The 20,903-nt window shown below is 42.3% G+C and overlaps 1 protein-coding gene across 4 annotated transcripts in view; it reads right to left on the bottom strand.

Moving 5' to 3' along the window:
* Positions 1-20,903, bottom strand: part of SI (sucrase-isomaltase) — a 177,506-nt gene that overhangs the window by 139,148 nt on the left and 17,455 nt on the right. For all 4 annotated transcript variants that reach the window (XM_075937870.2, XM_075937869.2, XM_075937872.2 and 1 more), the window contains 6 exons: positions 20,324-20,433; positions 19,327-19,478; positions 13,986-14,157; positions 7,172-7,271; positions 5,081-5,193; positions 1,522-1,647 (listed from right to left, as the gene is read on the bottom strand). In XM_075937870.2, the coding sequence (XP_075793985.2) occupies positions 1,522-1,647; positions 5,081-5,193; positions 7,172-7,271; positions 13,986-14,157; positions 19,327-19,478; positions 20,324-20,433 (773 nt within the window). The remainder of the gene's footprint in view (positions 1-1,521; positions 1,648-5,080; positions 5,194-7,171; positions 7,272-13,985; positions 14,158-19,326; positions 19,479-20,323; positions 20,434-20,903) is intronic.

Here is a 20,903-nt window from a genome sequence, read left to right as displayed (position 1 = left end):
AAATAATTATTCTATTGTCTATGACAAATCTATTTTTTTTCACTAGGTGATTATTACTACACCTCAACCATCAAGCAGGCATGATTGGTTAAACTTAAGAAAAAAGTGTGATGCATCATCTTGAAAAGTCATAAAGAAAATACAAATCAGTACAGGTGGTACATTAAAGATATCTGGAAGGAAGCATGATAGTGTATGACACTCAGATTTTCATTAGCATCCACTAATTTTGAGTACCTCCATTCTTGGGTTCTCCACTTACAGTCTTAGTTCCTTAAGTTAAGTACTTCAAAATAAGTGAATATTTTTGGAAAGTGGAACATAAGTGAATTAACCTCTCTTTTCTGGAGAGCAAGATTCAAATCTTATCTTGCAGAACACAGGTGAAAAAGTGTTTGATTTTATTCCCCTCTTTTGTCTTACCACAAAAGAGCCACACAAATGACCACAAGTGACAGCCTCCAGTCAAGGGAGGCCCAAGACTAGTAGAATAACATTTGTATGTTTATGTCATACTAAGGCTGCAGTGTAGCACCATTTCTGTGTGGGATTTACACCTATATTGTTCCTGCCAGTATTAAGTTGGCTCAAACCAGTGATTTTAGTCTTACAGTTCATAAAATTCACAAATATCTTTAAAAATAATGCTAAAAAGAAAATTCTTGGGCACAAACTTCCCATTCTGATAACAAACTTATTCATTTATGCTGTCGTGATAACTTTTTTTAATTAAGTTTTTCTGGTTTGCCATGTAATTTATTCTTAATAAGATGTAATGACTTCAACAGCCTTTCTACTGTTTAATGTAAGCCCATACATGGAATGGGTGCGAAGGGGAAGGCAGGAACGGCACACTGCCTTAGCCTCCCTCCCCCATGCTCCAGCCATCTGGGGTAAGGGTGGGGGTGACTCCTCTTTCCCAAAGGAGTAAGGCAGAGGACAGGGCTGGGCCTCATGCCTGGGTGAGGGGGTAATCAGTCCCAGCCTTCTCCTGGCCAGCTGAAGCCAGGGTGAGGCTCAGGCAGAGCGCCCCTCCTGCCTCTCCCTGGCCAGCAGGAGCACACTTACTTGGTGGAGCATGGGCGTGTGCACCCTTGCGGTCCACATTTACAAAAAAAGTACCCTCCCCACAGAAATTCCTGCATACAGGCCTGAAAATAATTATGCAGACAGTGCTTTGAACTTGTGGCTCAGGCTCTGAAGTCCACATCCCCAACTTTAAAGCCAGAGCCAAAATGTCTACACAGCTATTTTGAACACAAGCCTGAGTTGTGTAGACATACCCTTTGAGCTACTGTAATACAAATAACAACTCTAACCTCCCCCATTCTGACTATCAATTTAACATTAAAAGTCTTAAAAGATTTTGAAGTCTCTATAAGGTTTATTAACAACAGTTTCTATGCTAACAAGAACTGACTTATAATAGGCTACTCTACGATTATAAAAATAGATCCTAATATTATTTATTCCTGTCCGGTTTCAGCACCCTTTTGCATCCCCCAAAAATCTTTTGCTTACATAAGGTATCCCAATTTCTCTGTTTCTTTGTACCACAGCTTTTAACTCATCGAGAGTGCCATAATTCCAGCGACTAAGTTGGAATCCAAGACTCCAGTATGAAGGCATTGCAGGCATTCCTATTAGCTGAAAGTTAAGAAATGAAAATGAAGTTAGTTGTATATGTCATTTGTCAATGCAAGATTACCTATTTCTTTATTTTTCTGAAATTACTTATAAATTACTCTGATAAACATTCAGGTCTAACACTTGAAATCATAACAGATATTACAAAGTTACACTGTAAAGTTTTCGCATATTTAATTTTTAGAACTCCAAAAGTAAATTATTTGAATCAGTGACGATGTGCGCATTTCTAGTACTATGGGACCACATAATCCTGTGGCTCATCTTACCTCCCCACTAGTCCTTATTCTATTTTGCATTCACTTGTTCTTTCCTGTCTTACACTAGACTGTAAATTCTTCAGGTAAAGATTGTCTTTTATTATGTGCTTATACAGCACCTAGTATGTGGGAGCTTTGTTCCTGAATTATGCCTTTGGGCACTATCAGTACAAATTATAACAATAAAAACTATGATTTGAGAAGCAACCAATTAATTATTCGACAGGGATATTAGATCATAAGTCATAAAGACAAACTATAGAGGAAGAATTTTCACTATCAAATGGGTAGCGAGTGTATTTAAAAAAATTGGAGCATATGAGAAATCAGAATTTTAGAACTGTGTTACTGTGTGAAAGTAATATTAATAGAACTTGTCCAAGATCCATAGACAGACTTAGACTCAGCACTGAAATGTTCCCAGCAGGGTCCAGCTGCCCAGGAGTTGTGAAACTGACAAGATGGCCAACAGCCCATATAAGTAACACAAGGCATGTCTACACTGAGGAGTTACTTTGAAATAACAAGGCAAGCACCATAGCAAGCCCATTATTTCAAAATTCTTTTGAAATAATGGGCTTATTTCAAAATAATAACTCCTGCTTATCACAGGGCACATCTACACAGCAGGGCAAAACTCGAAATAAGCTATGTAATTTGAGCTATACTAATAGGCTGTGTCTACACTGGCATGAATTTCCGGAAATGCTTAAAACAGAATAGTTTTTGTTATAAGTATTTCTGGAAAAGAGCGTCTACATTGGCCACAGATGCTTTTCCGGAAAAGCATCTGTGGCCAATGTAGACGCGCTTTTCTGGAAAAGAGCCCCGATCGTCATTTTCGCGATCAGAGCTTTTTTCTGGAAAAGACTACTGGGCTGTCTACACTGGCCCTTTTCCGGAACAGTGTTCCAGAATAAGGACTTATGCCCGAGCGGGAGCAGCGTAGCTTTTCCGGAATAGCGGCTGATTTTGTACAGTAGAGCGTTGTTGCTTTTCTGGAAATTCAAGGGCCAGTGTAGACAGCTCGCAGCTTATTCCGGAAAAGCGGCTGATTTTCCGGAATAAGTGGCCCAGTGTAGACACAGCCACTGTGTTGTTAAAGTCAAAATAGCTTATTTTGACTTTTGGCGCTGTCCACACAGCAGTTATTTTGAAATAGAGCACTCTTCCCCCAATTCCCTTACTCCTTGTACAATGTGGATTATAGGAGTCGGAGTAAGCAGTCCTCCAGCTCAACATTATTTCAACATTATGTCGAAATAACTGCTTGTGTGTAGAACTGTACTATGTTATTTATTCCGAAATAACACTGCTGTGTAGACATAGCCATGAGGAATAACGCTTATACTGAAATTGTTATTTCAGGCGTTATTATTTCAAAATAACTTATTTTGAAATAATTTCTTCATGCAGACAAAGCCACAGTGTCTACACAAACATAGACATTGTGCCATCCTATCTATACTAACAGCCTTACCTTGATAGGTGGAGGTAGAGTTTTCATGGCAGTGTTGTAGGGCACTTACATCAGTGGGAGGAAGGCTGTAGTGCAAACACTGACATAAGTCAACATAAGATGCTTTACGTTGACCAAACTATGTATTGTAAACCAACCCTTTGTTAAGCACCTGGGCTCCCTATGCAATGTATGGGGAGCTATAGGTGCCTTAAAATGTGATCCACAAAGCCAGCACAATAGGGGAGGTGCTACCTAAGGCAGACAGTGAGAGATACCAAGTTGGTATTTCTTAAGCCCTAACCCACTCACAGAGATGATTGTCTAAATCCAGGCTGCAAGGAGATACCAATATCTACTAACAATCCATGAACCAGGAGAAGATAGGTGCTTCTCAGCCTACCAGAAATCTGGGACCCGATCCCATAGTATGATCAGAGATCACTTACCTCAGCACAAAAGAGTGCTGCGGAAGGGAGGAGGCAGCCTTCCCTTATAACCTTTATTCCACACACATTGGCTGTGTCTACACTGGCATGAATTTCCGGAAATGCTTAAAACGGAATACTATTCCGTTTTCAGTTTTTCTGGAAAAGGAGTGTCTACACTGGCAGGCTGCTTATCCAGAAAAGCCCTTTTTCCGGAAAAGGGTCTGTGGCCAATGTAGACACGCTTTTCCGGAAAAGAGCCCCGATCGCCATTTTCACGATCGGGGCTTTTTTCCAGAAAAGACTACTGGGCTGTCTACACTGGCCCTTTTCCGGAACAGTGTTCCGGAATAAGGACTTATGCCCGAGCGGGAGCAGAATAGTTTTTCCAGAATAGCGGCTGATTTTGTACAGTAGAGCATCGTTGCTTTTCCGGAAATTCAAGGGCCAGTGTAGACAGCTCGCAGCTTATTCCGGAAAAGCGGCTGATTTTCCGGAATAAGTGGCCTAGTGTAGACACAACCTGGGAATACAGGAAATCATCAGTTCAAGTTCTCCCCTCTGCCTGATAAGAAATTTGATTGCGGATCTGTGTTAATGCATCTCTCAGGTGAACAATGAAACCACTGGACTATGGGATAGTGTGATATGGGTCTCCCTCCATCTCTCCCACTGAAGCTGTTCTGCCTTGAATCAAATATCAATTAGGCCACAGAAACAGGGAGAATGATTCTATGCTCCAGTGATTTGTCCAACGTCATCCAGCATTCAACTCCCAGGTCCAGAGCTCTGTCCACTTGGCTACACTGCCTCCGTAAGTTTTCAAAAGGGACAAGGTGAGATTACCTCACCTCACCCTCCTTATATCTCTAATATCCTGGGAGAGATACAGATACAACTATTATAAAATTTCAAAAGGCATTTTATCTTATTTGAGAATATTCTTTGAAAATGATGTTGACCTGAGTAAAGGGAAACCACATAAAAAAATTGCTAACATTGTTTGACCAAAAAATACATTAGCATTATGAAAGCTTTCAAGTAGCACTGTCGGTTTGTCATTGCTAATGGAATCTCTGCACTAGGAGAAAAAGGCCAGGGAACAAAGGGCAGCACTCTCTTTCCAGGCTGGTGTGTGCTATCTTGAAGCATGCATTGAAATATTTCATTGCAATATAGAACCACAACAAATGTGAAATGACTGATACAGATGATGTGATTACATGTGATCACAATATATCAGCACCTACACTATTTATAGCCTGCCTCATCTGATATCAACATACCTTTTCATACTCTTGAACAACTTGCTCTGGAGTGTCTCCTAAGAAGATATAAAAATCTAGAATTCCACCAGTTGTTCTGTAAGTTACTGCTGGGGTAGGCTGGAGAGCAAATTCTATCACAAAAGAAATTATAGAGAAAAAGTGTAAAACATTAATTCAACAGTCAATGTATCCATGCAATGTACACATTCAATATAAGTAAGTGAGCTCAGAAAAAAACCCAAGGACATCCTAAATCATGACTTGAAATAAAATGGAGGTTTTGTTTTACTTGACCTGACTATGAGAGAAGACTTTTTCTCATGAGATTTTCTATGCTTCTTCACATGCTCAAAATAATGATAAGCCCAGACATTTTCTGTATGTTGCTCTAATGAAAAGCAACACTTTGATCCTTTCATTATGTCCATTATCAACTGAGGTCTTGATCCTTCAATACACCGCATGTGATCAGACACATTGTGATGGATAGAAGGAGAGATGACCAGCATCCTTGGCTAAGGGGTTAAACTCAGATAGCTAGCAAAGGTGTTGTCAAGGTGGGGACAGGAGAACGAATCAAGACAGTGGCCTGAAATTTGACCTGCATATAGATTCCTTTCCTGCTTTCTTTGGGAGAGTTAAACCAGGAGTAGACAGAGAGAATAATTTAAACCCAGGCAGGACTACCATGCCTCCAAGGAATTCAGGGCATGGAAGTAGAGTGAACCAAGAAAAGACTGGGAGTACGTAAAGGGAAAAAGTGAATCTAGACATGATCAGGGTCAGGGTATTTTCTTTATTTTGTGTTTTGGTTTGAACTGCGCTGTGTGAATCTATGCCTCCCCTTCCCATTTGCCATCTCAGCATTGTTCCCAGAGATTTTCTGTGTTTTAATTTGTTTTCCTTAGTTGCTCTGTAACATCTAGCAACCAAGTATGCTTTATCAAGTGTATCTTTTGTTTTGTAATAAAAATCACATTTTTAAGGTGATGATTTGACTATTGTGTCCTGGAAGGTACAGGAGATATCTCTGTCTATGTGTATCTGCATGCCTCAGACTGAGAGGTCAGCTACCAGAGACTGCTGCTTGTTTTTCTCTTTTCTTTTTTTAAGCTCTCTTTTGGCAGAAGAGCTTGGGATGCCCCTGGGGGAAAATTCAAGTGTTTGCCCCTAGTTTTAGGGGGGAAAATCATTTGATTGTGGCAGCTACTCCTCCCTACAAATCTGTGCATTTGTGATTCTGGGGGAAGTTTTTGTAACCAATGTCTGTAGCGGCAAGGTATATTTAAAGTCTTTGTGGGCCCCCACCTTTTGCACTTGGACTGCCAGAATGAGGAACAGCCCTGACCCACCTACATACAGGGATGTCCTTACCCATATGCAGAATACACAATTGAGTAGGGCACCTGAAAATATGGGGCACGACTGGGTCAATGTCCACCAATCTGCCTCTTCCTATCAAGGGTCTGTGGCTCTGCTTTCTCCAAAGTGGATTTAGTTAATTTAAAAGTAAAAAAGGCTGCCAGACCTATTAGCAGAACACTGAACCTGTTGAAGAGCCACTCAAATGATAATTACACCATTTAACTGGCATTTGCCAACCCCCAGTATATACTGCCAGTTTCTGAATTTCATGTGTTAAGCTATGGGACCTTATTTTAAATATTGCTTTAAAACTATTCCATTAGTCTGTTGCTTAAAATTATAAAATCACATCTCTAAAAAGGATAGGCCTGCCTACACAGAATATTATAATCTTCAAAAAGGCTCCAGCCAGGGAAAACCATATTGTGGAACCTTATATGTGATCCTAAAGCTAGTTCTAGAGTAGCCATTGTTCATCTTAAATATATTTAACATTGCTATCTTTATTTTGAGAGAAAGAGAGAAACAAGGGATGAAGAGGAACAGAGAGAGAACACTCCTGCTTATTATCTTTAAAGATACTTTTCTCTCAAGTTCTGTATGTACAGTTGTGCTAAAAACACATGCCTGATTCTGACCTTTACATCAGCTCACTTTTTGTTCACTGTGTAGCAATGCAGCAGATAATATTTTAAAATGTTAAGCTGTAGCAGTTGCAAATAGTTACATAGAAGTCTTTCTTACCCATGGCATTACTATTCATCAAGAACACACCAAAAGAGGCTCCACTGTTATCTTCCAAGCATAAGAAGAATGTGTGAGCTCCATATAAGTTATGTGTGCCCTTAAAAGAAAAGAGAAGGAAAGGAAGTAAATTAAAACCCAATAGATACACACGCTGATACATCTTGAAAAAATCCTGGAAAGATACAAATTTAAATTGCTGATCATACCTGCTTTAAAAAAAAGCACCCTGATATTTTCCTATATTTTTATTTCCTATTTTCTTGAATTTTTCTCCTTTACAGGGATGTTTTCTATTCACCAATAAATGGAAAATCAGTATTCAGACAGTTGCTTAAAACATGCAGATAAAATAGGTAGACAGACCTTTTGATGAGTCTACATGCATCATAATATTTTGTGAGCTATATGTGCACATCCACCAGACAATATATATGTATTCTACGTAAATAAGCCCTTTGTTTTTAATTTAAAGAATTTTAATTGCATTACTATCAATATTTGTTTCTTCTACCATCAGCAATAAAAAGAGCTCCTGAACCGATAATATACTTTGTCATAGCCCTTCTTTCCTGCAAAACAATGCTCAGCACAAATGACATTGTAGATAAGATCCTCAGGAAAGGCAAATCAGTATCACTATTGATTTCAATGGAGCTTTGCTAATTTACACAAGGAAAGTTCTGGTTCTACAGCTCCATCCACCAGTAATCAAAGAGAATGCAAATCACAGGCTGTGGAATTAGTAGAGATGGACCCAAACCAGAATCATTTATCTGACTGCCACTTAAATGTGTAAAGAGGCAGAGACATGCCTTGCCCTTCATTTTGGCTTTGCAAAACAAAATCCAAAACTTGTGGTTTTGCTGAGCTGGTTTGCCCATCTCGGGTAATTGGACCTTGTATGTATGAAATCAGCTCATTCTCCCTAATTCCCACAAGAACCAACAACTTCCAAAGGAAACACATAAGGGGAAAAGTAAGGCAGCAGCAAGGCAGCGTGGTGGGGAAGGAAGACCTGTTCCATATAGCATTACCAATAGACTTGTTATAAATCCCCTTTTCTTCCTTCCTATAAAGGACAATACAAGCCACCACCCAACCCCTTGGTAAATTAAACCAGCACATTAAAGGAATAGGCATGCCTCAGAGTTGGTTCTTCATAATACTTAGAAAAAGTAATTGCTACATTTGTTCGGCCAGTGTCGCCTACACTCTCTACAGCAGTGTTTCTCAACAAGTGGTACGAGTACCCTTATGGGTACCTGACAGAAGTATGGGGGGGGGGGAGTACATAACTCTACTGAAATTTGGAGAAAACTGAATTTTCATTTTAAGTTTTACAGCGCTTCATTATTTTTATATTTTTTACACCCCAAAATTTCATCACCCACCCGGCTATGATTAAGTTGTTTAAACAAATGTGTGTCCCTGGCGGTACTTATAATTTTTTTTAAAAGGGTACTTTATAAAAAAAACCGTTGAGAAACAGTGCTCTACTGTACAGTGGGAGAAGGGCCATAGACAGGCCTTAAGTAGGGATGTTAAATATCAGTTAATTGAACAGTCGGCTAATCTCATGAATTCTTATTGGTTACGCGACTATTCTATAGTCCCCGGGGGTGGAGCTGGCAAGTAATGAGCCCCGGCCTTAATCCCGAGGAGCTCTTTGCCACACCACACTGCTGCCTTTGTATCCAAAGCAGCAGCATGTTGTGCCAGATGAGAGCTGGCCCATGAGGGAAGCCAGTTTAAAAACCAACTCCCCTTTCAGACTGGCTGCCTCTTGTCCTGTCCTGTTGCCTCTGATACAGAAGCATCAGCGCGGGATGACAGTAGTCCCTGTCTGGGGGTGGGGGTCTGACCTCTGGACCTGGCACGAGCCAGAATGGAGCTGGACTGCCTGCCTGCCTGGCTCCGAATACACTTTAAATGCAGAGCCACAGCAAGGGTAAGTCCCAGACCAGGCACAAGCTGAGACTGTGCCGGGCTGCTAGCCAGCCTGCTAAAAAGTAACTGGCCGGTGGCGGGGGGGATGCATTTTAGTCTATTAGCATTCACCTGTAAGCTTTTGCTTATCAGTTAATCAACTGCACTATTACATCCCTAGCCTTAAGATCTCGCTATGGCCTGGTTTGCTACAGTTAACACTGGCTGGCCTTCCCTTGCCTCTAACTAGACAGAGAGTTAGGACCAAATCTTTTAATGGTAGTTAGGTGCATAATGATATTTTGAAAAGTACCTAGGCCCCTTAACTTCCACTGGTGCTTCTGAAAGCACTTTTAGAGACCTATATGCATCTTTAGGAGCTCAACACCTTTTAAAATCTGACCCTTAGATCCAGATCCACAAAATGACTTACATGTCTAAGGCCCACAATTAGGGGCACCATTCTGGCATACAAAACCCCTGCTTATCTGCCATCTAACCCTGTAAGTGCCTAAAGTCACCAGACCCTTACATTTCCACTGTAGAAGTCCCGTAGGTACTTAAGTTTCTGCCTCTGGGAGATATACTACTGCCTCAGGTGCGCTTCCAGATGCCTCTCTCATGTCTAAAATCTATTATGATCCACAAACAAGGTGGAGATAGGTATTGCCCTGACAATCTTGCCTGATCTAGAAATTGCGCTCACAGAAAATCTAATCATACACAAAACAGCTGAGGAAGGGGAAAAGAAAGAGGTTGCCGTATAATAAGCTCAAGCTCAGCAGGTAGAGCACTGGGCTGGAATGTGGGAGACCCGGTTTCAATCCTCTCACTCTGTAACTCCTGGACAATGGGATATTCTGAGGTGAGCCTCTCTCAATCTTTTGTTGCTCCACTTTGTATTGTGTAACTATTTAAATGTTTATTGGCCCACAGAAGCAGTGAGCGTGACTTTACAGTCCAGGGACACTCACCTGAAAGGTGGGAATCTCTATTCAAATCTCTTGGCAAAGTGGAGAACTGAACTGATATTTAGCAGGGGTTTCAGCACCAACCGGCAACCAGCTCCTCTCCTTTCCCCCCACTCCTGACCACGGGTGGTCTCCACCAGCCAACTCCTCCATCTCATTTCTTCCCTCCCAGTATCTCCAGAACAGCGGTTCTGGATCAGCGGTTTCGTGGCCTCCAGGAGATATGGGGAGTGACCGGGGGAGGAATGGGGACAGGACAGAAAGAGGTAGGGATGGGCCCTTAAGGGAAGGGATGAATTAGGAGCAGAGCCAGAGACTGAGTAGGGGCTGAGCACTCCCAGGGAAAATTAGAAGCCAGTACCTATGAACTGGGATCTCCCATATCTTGATAAATACCCTAATCATAGAATCATAGAATACTAGGACTGGAAGGGACCTCGAGAGGTCATCGAGTCCAGTCCCCTGCCCTCATGGCAGGACCAAACACTGTCTAGACCATTCCTGATAGACATTTATCTAACCTACTCTTAAGTATCTCCAGAGATGGAGATTCCACAACCTCCCTGGGCAATTTATTCCAGTGTTTGACCACCCTGACAGTTAGGAACTTTTTCCTAATGTCCAACCTAAACCTCCCTTGCTGCAGTTTAAGCCCATTGCTTCTTTTTCTATCCTCAGAGGCCAAGATGAATAAGTTTTCTCCCTCCTCCTTATGACACCCTTTTAGATATCTGAAAACTGCTATCATGTCCCCCCTCAATCTTCTCTTTTCTAAACTAAACAAACCTAATTCCTTCAGCCTTTCCTCATAGGTCATGTTCGCTAGACCTTTAATCATTCTCGTTGCTCTTCTCTGGAACCTCTCCAATTTTTTCCACATCTTTCTTGAAATGCGGTGCCCAGAACTGGACACAATACTCCAATTGAGGCCTAACCAGCACAGAGTAGAGCGGAAGAATGACTTCTCGTGTCTTGTTCACAACACACCTGTTAATACATCCCAGAATCATGTTAGCTTTCTTTGCAACTGCTGACTCATATTTAACTTTTGGTCCACTATAACCCCTAGATGCCTTTCTGCCATACTCCTTCCCAGACCGTCGCTTCCCATTCTGTATGCGTGAAACTGATTGTTCCTTCCTAAGTGGAGCACTTTGAATTTGTCTTTATTAAACTTCATCCTATTTATCTCAGACCATTTCTCCAATTTGTCCAGGTCATTTTGAATTATGACCCGATCCTCCAGATTAGCCACAACCCCTCCCAGTTTGGTATAATCTGCAAACTTAATAAGAGTACTTTCTATACCAATATCTAAATTGTTGATGAAGATATTGAACAGAGCCGGTCCCAAAACAGACCCCGCGGAACCCCACTTGTTATACCTTTCCAGAAGGATTGTGAACCATTAATACAGGCAGTCCCCAGGTTAGATACAAGATAGGGACTGTAGGTTTGTTCTTAAGTTGAATCTGTATGTAAGTTGGAACTGGCGTCAGCCACTGCTGAAATTGATCAGTTCCAACCGCGGTTGAATCTGGATGCCAGTTCTGACTTACATACAGATTCAACTTAAGAAACCCAGGCGTCCCCAAGTCAGCTGCTGCTGAAACTGATCAGTGGCTGATTCCAGGAAGCCTGGGGCAGAGCAACTCTGCCTCGGATTTCCTGTAGTCAGCGCTGGTCAGTTTCAGCAGCGGCTGACTTGGGGACGCCTGGGGCAGAGCAGCTGGGGTGCTGCTGGGTTGCTCCAGTAGCGCGGCTCCTCGGCGCCACTGGAGCAACCCAGCAGCACCCCAGCTGCTCTGCCCAAGGCGTTCTGATTCAGCCGCTGCTGAAACTGACCAGCAGCGGCTGAATCAGGACGCCTGGGGCAGAGCAGCTGGGGTGCTGCTGGGTTGGTCCCGAGCGGCGCTGCGGGACCAACCCAGCAGCCCCCAGCTGCTCTACCCCAGGGGTAGGCAAGAAAAGCCAGGTCTGCTGGGGGGGGCACTAGCTGTACCCCCCCCCCAGCAGACCAGGGAGACGGGGGTGGCGGGACAGCCCAAGTCCTCCATGGCTTTGCTCCGTCTCCCTGGTCTGCTGACCTGGGAGACGCGGAGCAAAGCCGCAGAGCACGCGGGCAGCGGGACAGTCCAGGCGCGCCGCGGCTGTCCCACTGCTGGCGTGCTCCGCGGCTTTGCTCCCCATCTCCCTGGTCTGCTGGGAGACGAGGAGCAAAGCCACGGAGCACGCCCGCAGCAGGACAGCCCGGGCGCGCTTGAGCTGTCCCCCTGCAGGCGTGCTCCGCGGCTTTGCTCCCTGTTTCCCTGGTCTGCAGGGAGACGGGGAGCAAAGCCTTGGAGCACGCCTGCAGTGGGACAGCCCAGGTGCGCCCGGGCTGTCCCATTGCGGGCGTGCTCCAAGGCTTTGCTCCTGTCCCGCTGGTCTGCTGGGGGGGTCCAGCAAAGCCGCTGGACACCCCCCCCCCAGCAGACCAGGGACACCAGAGCAAAGCCGCCGCCCGGGCAGCTTTGCTCGTTTGCCCGGGAGCAAAGCCACCGCCTGGGCAGCGGCTTTGCTCTGCTGTCCCTGCTCTGCTGGGGGGGTCCAGTAGCTTTGCTGAACCCCCCCCCCCCCAGCAGACCAGGGGGACAGGAGCAAAGCCCAGGCGGCGGCTTTGCTCTGGTGTCCCTGGTCTGCTGGGGGGGTCCAGCGGCTTTGCTGGACCCCCCCCCCAGCAGACCAGAGAGACTGGGAGAAGCTTTTCTCGCCCCGGAGGACACGGGTGGCGACCCGCCGCCCGTGAGCTCCGGGGCGAGAAAAGCCCCGTTCGTAAGTGCGGAAGTCGGATCCGCGTAAGTCGGGGACTGCCTGTAACTACTCTCTGAGTACAGTTATCCAGCCAGTTATGCACCCACCTTATAGTAGCCCCATCTAAGTTGTTTTTACCTAGTTTATTGATAAGAATATCATGCGAGACCGTATCAAATGCCTTACTAAAGTCTAGGTATACCACATCTATCACTTCTCCCTTATCCACAAGACTCGTTATCCTATTAAAGAAAGCTATCAGATTAGTTTGACATGATAATCACTAAAACAAAAGTGATAGGGAGGCCACTAGTTCCCTCCACTGCCCTTTCTTTGTAACCCCTCTAGATACATACACTCATTATTTTGTGAGGAGTTAAGCAAGCACTAAGGCTGGTTTTTGTGAGGGTGGCTTAGGCACTAGAGAACCTAACTCCAGGTGAGAGATACCCAGCAAGGAAACATTGACAGCAAACTCTGAGGGTACATCTACACTTGCACCCTAGTTCGAATTAGGGATGCAAATGGAGGTGACTGAAATAGTAAATGAAGCGGGGATTTAAATATCCCACGCTTCATTAGCATAATCTCGCCCGCACGCTGTTAAGGACTGGAAACAAATAGCTGTCAACATCCATGACTTACTTTGCAAAGATTTAGACACTAAATGCAACTTTACTATTATGTGGTTAGGTCTGTTGTCATTCAACTGAGAATGAATTTGTATTCCTTATTTGCATGGAGCACCTCATTTGAACATATGGTTAACTGTTTAGCTTAAAAGCTAGAACTGAAGACTCATATTAGTGTTTCTCAACTTATTAATTGATTCTCAACATTTCAAGCAAATATATAAATCAAAGCATTTCTAACTGTTCTTCGTGAGGCTTTTTTTCCCTCCAAATCAGTAGCATCTAGCATTTGGCAACCACATTATGAGGCTGACAGGTCTTTAGAGAAAAGTTCAGCTAGACCTCGCTAATGACTAGCTTTTAAGAAATATCCATTCCATCACAGAGAGCAAAACCAAAACATTTTAAAATGTGTTTAATGCATAATCACTCTTAATTTTCAGAAACCACTTATGAAGCCCAAAGCATAATAAATGAATAATTCCTTACTCCATTGGGGAAAGCATCCCTGGTAAATATGGGCCAAGTTCTCCAGTTAACATCATGCCGGTATTGTGTGTGGACGTGTTCTCCAATTCCATAAATGTTGCTGCTGGGCAGTTTGATTGAGAGCTGTAAAAACTGGTCAGCATACTGAAGTGGTCCTATGCTAGTATCAAACCTGATTAAACAATGTAAAAAAACAAAACAAAAAACACAATTTACTTACCAATACATGGAAATATTGTTATTGAAAAGCTAAATTCTATGGCTCCATAATACACATTTATTATCTTCCAGTGTTTGTTGTGTACACCTGCCTTAAGACAGAGGCAGTGTTGAAGGCCCTATGTTCCATAAGGAATAAAAGGTGGCATAAGTCAAGTAAGTCATACCAGTATAAGTGCTTATATACTAGGGGGATTCTACTTTAAGAGTAATGGGTATATTTGAAGCAGTACTTTTTGTGTATAGACTGCCCCTTAGAATATTAAGGTTTGTGATTAGCAGTTAAGAATAAATAATGCATCAATAAGTCAGTATAATGGAAAGAGTTTGGGCTTTTTGCAATTTTTATTTTTATGTTTTACTCATTATCAGTAAAAATAATAATAACAGTAATATAACAATACTGAACTGTAAAAGAGGGTGTTATGGACCAGATCCTTAGCTGGTGCAATTTGACATAGCTTTAATGATTTCATTAAGGATCGGTATTAATAGATTTTTATAAATAATAATTATTTGATGGAAAAAATATTACTTTTAATGAACTACCCCAATGATCTGTGAATTTTGTTTTGAGCTGTAGTAATCATAGGTAATTATTGGCTTATGAAGTTTCAATTTTTAATTGGTGGGACTTCTTATAATAATGAAGGGCGATGGAAATTATTAGATTATAGGCTTAGATAATCATGTACAGGAGTTGGATGTAACTGAATGCCCTGCTTTTTGTGGGTATTTATGGTAAATGCAGTGGTATGTATTTTTTAAAAAGAATGAAAGTAAATGTGGACAGTCTTTCAGCAACGTCTAATTCATGTGATTTTTTTTTTCCAGACTGGTTCCCTTCAACTAGATTCATGGTCACCTGCATCCCCCTATTCAAACAAGTCATGAACCATTCATTGAATACTAAATCTATCTATTGTGCATTTAATACTGGTGAATTGATCATTCTGGAGGATTTTAACCTCAATTGGGTAAACAATAATAATAATAGACTAAGATTAAGAGCCATGAATTAAAGTTGAAGAGTTGATATCAATCCCAATTAAATCAATCAATTGGTTGATTTAATAAGCACATTAGCCATGACTACTGGATTTCAATGTTAGGGAGAAAAATTTATTTTCAAAAATGTCAGAGATCGAAGTATTTAATATGTTTATAAGCATTAAGAACTTTTAAACATTTTAAACCTTGTCAGTGTTAACTGGCAGCATATTTTCCCAGATATCAGATGCCCAGCAGCAATATGATTTGGTAATTCAGAGCTTCAAACTATTTGTAACAAGCACATTCCATAATACAGTAGACTTCTGATAATCTGGAACCTATGGGACCTAGGTGGTGCCAGATTATCAGATATGCCAGACTATCAGGAGGTACTATAAACTGGTTTTATATATATACACTGTATACATTATATACTGTATATAAAGTGTTCTTAACCCTTTTTATTGTACATACTATATACAGTATACTGTAATGTTTTAGGTTTTTTAAGCCTTTTTTACTCTTTTTGCTCAGTTCAGCTACTGCCGCTGTTACCTTGTGACTCATTTTTGCCGAAGCTCACTCACTAGGCTCTTGCCATTTTCATGCCGGACTATCAGGAGTGCCGGACTATTGGATGCCGGACTATTGGAGTTTTACTGTATGCAGTTACCAGGGTTCATATGTGATTTTATTAAGCACTGGGCTGGCCCGTAGCCTCTCTCTCTCTTTCTTCCTCTCTCTCTCTGATGGCACAAAGCTCTCTTAATTGGGCAGATGAAGGTTCTCTGTATGGGAGAATCCCCAGGTGGCACAACAATTTTGTAGTTTGGGGTACCGAGAGCCACTGAATCAAACTGTAAACCCCAAATATAATAGGAACCACTTCAACCTGGGGACCGAAGGCAGCACCTCCAGAAATCCTAGTTCCAGCACTTATGGACATATGGCTGGCATAGCATCAAGGCTGTTGGGGGAGAGGAGAGATGGCTAGATTTCTTTGGAAACAATTATAAACAGGCATAGGTTAGAGCAGCCCTGAACTCCTGAGGCTACATAGCTGGAGGTGATACTGTGAAGGCTCTTTCTTAAGATACCTCTATGCTGCCTGATGCTTCCAGAAGTACATAGAGTACGTACATGGGTAGTCCACCTAGCATGAATATAAGTAGCAATGTAGACAATGAGGGACTGCTTAATCTAGTAGAGTGAAGACATGGGGGCATACCCTACACAACTCTCAGCTCATCCAAACAGTGGCTCTCCATCTAACACTCCTACAGCCTCCCTTCTGCTGGAATCCTTCCCCGCACAGGAAAAGAGTCAAGTGGGCAAAGGCTAATCTTTCCCCATTGCCTCTCCCCTCCTGCCAGAACCCTTCATTAACCCATGGATCTACATGCTTCAATATGGACACAGCTTTTTTTTTTTTTTTTTTTACCGTAGCATATAGCTATGAATACTTAAGATGTCATTGGCAGAAGGTTTATGTATAGCTGTAGCCTGAGATGCTTGGTCAGTGTGTCTTGTACACACAGGGCATGTCTAAATTACATCCCTCTTTCAAAAGAGGAATGTAAATTAGACAGACCGAAATTTCAAATGAAGCCGGGATTTGAATTTCCCGTTCTTCATTTGCATAATGGCAGCCGCATGTTCTTTCGAAAACTGGTATTTCAAAAGTGAAAATCATCTAGACGTGGTTCTTTTGAAAGAAATGAGTTTTAAAATGAGTTTTACAGGATCTTTCAAAAAAGGGGGATCAGATGATCTAATGGTCCCTTCTGGCTTTTAACACTGTGAAATTTACACCAGGGAACAAAGCACTGCCAGGACCACAAAAGAGGAATAGTTTACAGCCATCTTCCCATACCCATCTCTTATGTTCTGCACCAAGCACACCTTTGCTGAACCCCAGGACAATAAATAATAAATGAGATATAAATTAATGTGGATGAAAAACAAAGAAGGTTGACCCATAAACTGTATAGAAACAAAATTCGCTTCCCGACTGGGTGTTTTGTGTGTGGCATTTGCATGATTCAGAGCCTGCACCTTTGACATATTGAACGAAATATTACTCTGAACAATGGCATAATATTGTTGAACCAGAAAATGCTACAAAGATTTTATAAAGTGAATCATTCTTCCTGATGATACAACTGTGGAATTGTTGAGGTCGCAGCTATGTTCTCATCAATAATACATTGATGAGAGTATTTCCTTGCTTTTGCTAGTTGCACAACTCCCACTACTGTACTCACAGCTTCCTCTGAAATATCGAGCTGTTGCAGAATCACTTAGAATTCTGTAACTTCTGACCCCATCCCATCCCCCAGCTAGTTTGCCTTTCCCCAACTCAAAATCATTAAAGATCAACTGAATACCAGCTAAAGACACTGTTAAGTGTGACCTGAAAAGGAAATGGAATTGTGTTTCTGCCCTTTTTTTGGTTTATTATGACAGATAATGAAGGCTGGATTTTTTTTTAATCTCTCCCCCATGGCTTTGTGTGCAAAAGAAATTCTCTATAGAATATCTCAAGACCTGCTACACTTTCTTCTCTTCTTTGGGTCTGACTAGGTCATGTTCCAGTAAACCACTTTAGCATATACACATGGGTAACTCACAGGGCTTGACAATTAATGTAATCTACTCGCCTGTGGCGAGTAGATTTTAGCCCAGCGAGTGGGGCTCGCCGCCGATTGGTAAGCCCTGGTAACTCACATACTTGAACGAAACCACATGACTTTGTGATTTGGGCCCAAGCAAGTACTAGGGATGTTAGATAGCGATTAATTGAATAGCCGTGTAACCTCATCAAATTTGAGGAGAATTTACACAATTATTCGACAGTCACTGAGGCCGGATCAGCAGCCAATGCGCTCCCTGCCCCAGGGAGTCCCTTGCCACCCCATGCTGCTCTCTCTCTATCAGAGGCAACAGCATGGGTGGTAGGCAGGAACCAATCTGTGAGGGGAGCCAATTTAAAAACCAGCTCCCCATGCAGACTGGCTCTTGCCTGCTGCCCCACATTGCTGACTCTGACTGCACCACACTGCTGACTCTTGATACAGGCGCTGCTGCCTCCATGGACAGGAGTAGTGCCATCATCCCACGGAGCAGCCTCTGTCTGCAGCAAACCTGGGCCTGCCACGGACAGTGGCTACTCCACAGCAACCTCCCCTGCCCCCCTTCTGCGTGCTGCTGCCTCTGATATGAAGGAGGTGGCTCTCTGGAACTGGTGCAGCACTGGTTCCTGTCTGCTCTCCCTCGCTGCCTCTGTGGGAGGCAGCAAGGGAGGGGGTCAGGCTGTTCCACGGAGCCGACATGCAAGAAGATCTGGCTGATAGCGAAGCAGCAGCATGGGGGGGGGACAAGTGTCTCATGTCAGTCGATAGGTGCGGGGGAACTGGTTTGAAAGCTGGTATCCCACATGCACTGGCTCCTGCCTGCCCCTCTCATCATCCATGCTGCTGCCTCTCTATCAATGACTATGCAAAAGTACATTGAAATGACTATGCAAAGTATATTACATTTGCCCATGTAAACGTAGGATGTTGTGAAGTACAGGACTTTAACATGGTTCAAAAAAGAACTAGATAAATCCATGGAGGTTAGGTCCATCAATGGCTATTAGCCAGTATGGGTGAGAATGGCGTACTTAGCCTCTGTTTGTCTGGAAAAGATGACAGGAGAGGGATCCCCTGTGGTTACCTGTTCCATTCACTCCCTCTGGGGAATCTGGCATTGACCACTCTTGGAAAACAAGATACTGGGCTTTGGTCTGCCCCAGTATGGCTGTTCTTATGTTCTAAATCACTGAACTGGGTACACAGATTATGTGCAATTTAATGTGATTTTGGACAAAAATATCATCAATGTGCAGTTGCACAGGTATTTTTGAACAAAGACATCACAGCTCCTTATCTGCACATTTGATCCTCAGTTCAACTGGACAAGGTACTAGTGCAAAGAACAATGGTACAGTGGCAGGGAAATAGACTAAATGGCTTTACTGGAGTTTTCATTCACTCTCTTACAGGTATTATTTTACAACATGATTTAAGGTTTCACAGAGAACATCTTATTGCAGTATTAGCTATAGGAAAGCACAAAAATTACTTACAGTGTTTTGCTATTGCTTGTTCTCACCACGATGATACCAAAAGGGTTCTGATTGACATGGACACTGTACTTTAAATTGGTGGCTGCAGATCCTTTAAAAGCTTTTACATGCTCATGAGGAACTTCAAATCTTTGTTTATTAGGATCAGTTATCTGCACAAATTAAACAGTTACATTAAAATCAGCAGAAGTCCAAATATTAACTTCTACTACCAACCAGAACATTGGCTCCTTTCTGCTCCTGTCTCCCCTCTCCTCTTTACTGCAACTCCAGGCCTACGAAAATGGCTTGAGTATTTGAAAGATGCCATTGGAACTTTAATGACTACAAGTAGTCAAGAATTGGATTCAAATCTTTGTTTCAAATCTCATTCAAAAGATGACACTTCTAGAAACGCTAGAAACTCATTGGCTTGTTGGGGCATTGGTTCAATATTGACTCACAGTAAAAAGGTCTAAGCACTGAATAATCAACAGGGCCTATTACAGTTCTCCATTTTTTCTTTGAAGGTTTCTCATCCAAAGATGATGCAGTTGTTAACATGTTTATATTTACTTTATAGACTGCATTTAATCTCAACATTACTGGGACTTTGTTTTAGGGATAATAGGGAGTTTATAACTGTATCACTCAGACATTTGTTTTTTACCCATTGCCCAGTTTTTCATTTCTAACATTGCACAAATGTAGGAGTTTCAGCTCAGTGCCGTGGTCCAATAATTTTGGATAATTACATCCTAACTATTCATTTTCCAAGTTGATATGGTATTGTTCTTCAGTACATCTCCCACATTGTTGTAATGTGCTATGAAACTGCTAGAGCACGCCATTTGAGTCTGTAAAGCACTTAGGAAGTCTTTAGGATAAAACAAGTTAAGACTAGAGAGACAGGGAAAACTCTTAATGGTCTCACTACCAATCCCTCATCCATTCCCTTCTCCAGTGTTATGAGGCAGTGTAAAATACCAATCTTAAACAGCACAAGAAACAATGTAACCTTGAACCGGAAGCGATTTGCTGTCTGATATTCTCCCGTGAAGAGGACAGTATTAATATCATTTCCAAATAGGGAAGGTGAAGGCAACCTCGTTAACTTCGCTTCAAGACCTTCAAGAAAAAAAAAATATCAGTGTTGCTTTATTGCACCATGGAATCACAGAAATAGAAAGCTAGAAGAGACCTGAGACAGGGCCATTGCCTGGTGCTTTGCTAGCCTTATAGAACATCAAAAGATGGAGACTACACAAACTCCTTTGGAAGTCTAGTCCAGTGCCTAACGATTTTTATAGTTAGAAAGTTCTTTCCATTATTTAACTTACATCTCGCTTGCTACAGATTAAGCCCATTACTTCTTGTCCTACATGGATAAGGGAAAATGACTGTGGACATGGGACAACGATTGATCACAGTCTTCTTTTGTAACAGCCCTTATTTGAAGATGGTTATCAGGCCCCTTGCACTTCCATCCCAATCTTCTTTTCTCAAGACTAAACATATTTAGGTTTTCATTGGTGGTGGTTTGGTTTTGTTAAACTTTTCTCAGGTCAGGATTTCTAAACCTTTTCTCATAAACTAGA

The sequence above is a fragment of the Pelodiscus sinensis genome, chromosome 10 (genome assembly GCF_052426305.1).
Source record: "Pelodiscus sinensis isolate ZL-2025 chromosome 10, ASM5242630v1, whole genome shotgun sequence".
Taxonomy (NCBI): domain Eukaryota; kingdom Metazoa; phylum Chordata; order Testudines; family Trionychidae; genus Pelodiscus; species Pelodiscus sinensis.
The sequence above is the reverse complement of the archived record's forward strand: the minus strand, read 5'-3'. Positions and strand labels throughout refer to the sequence as shown.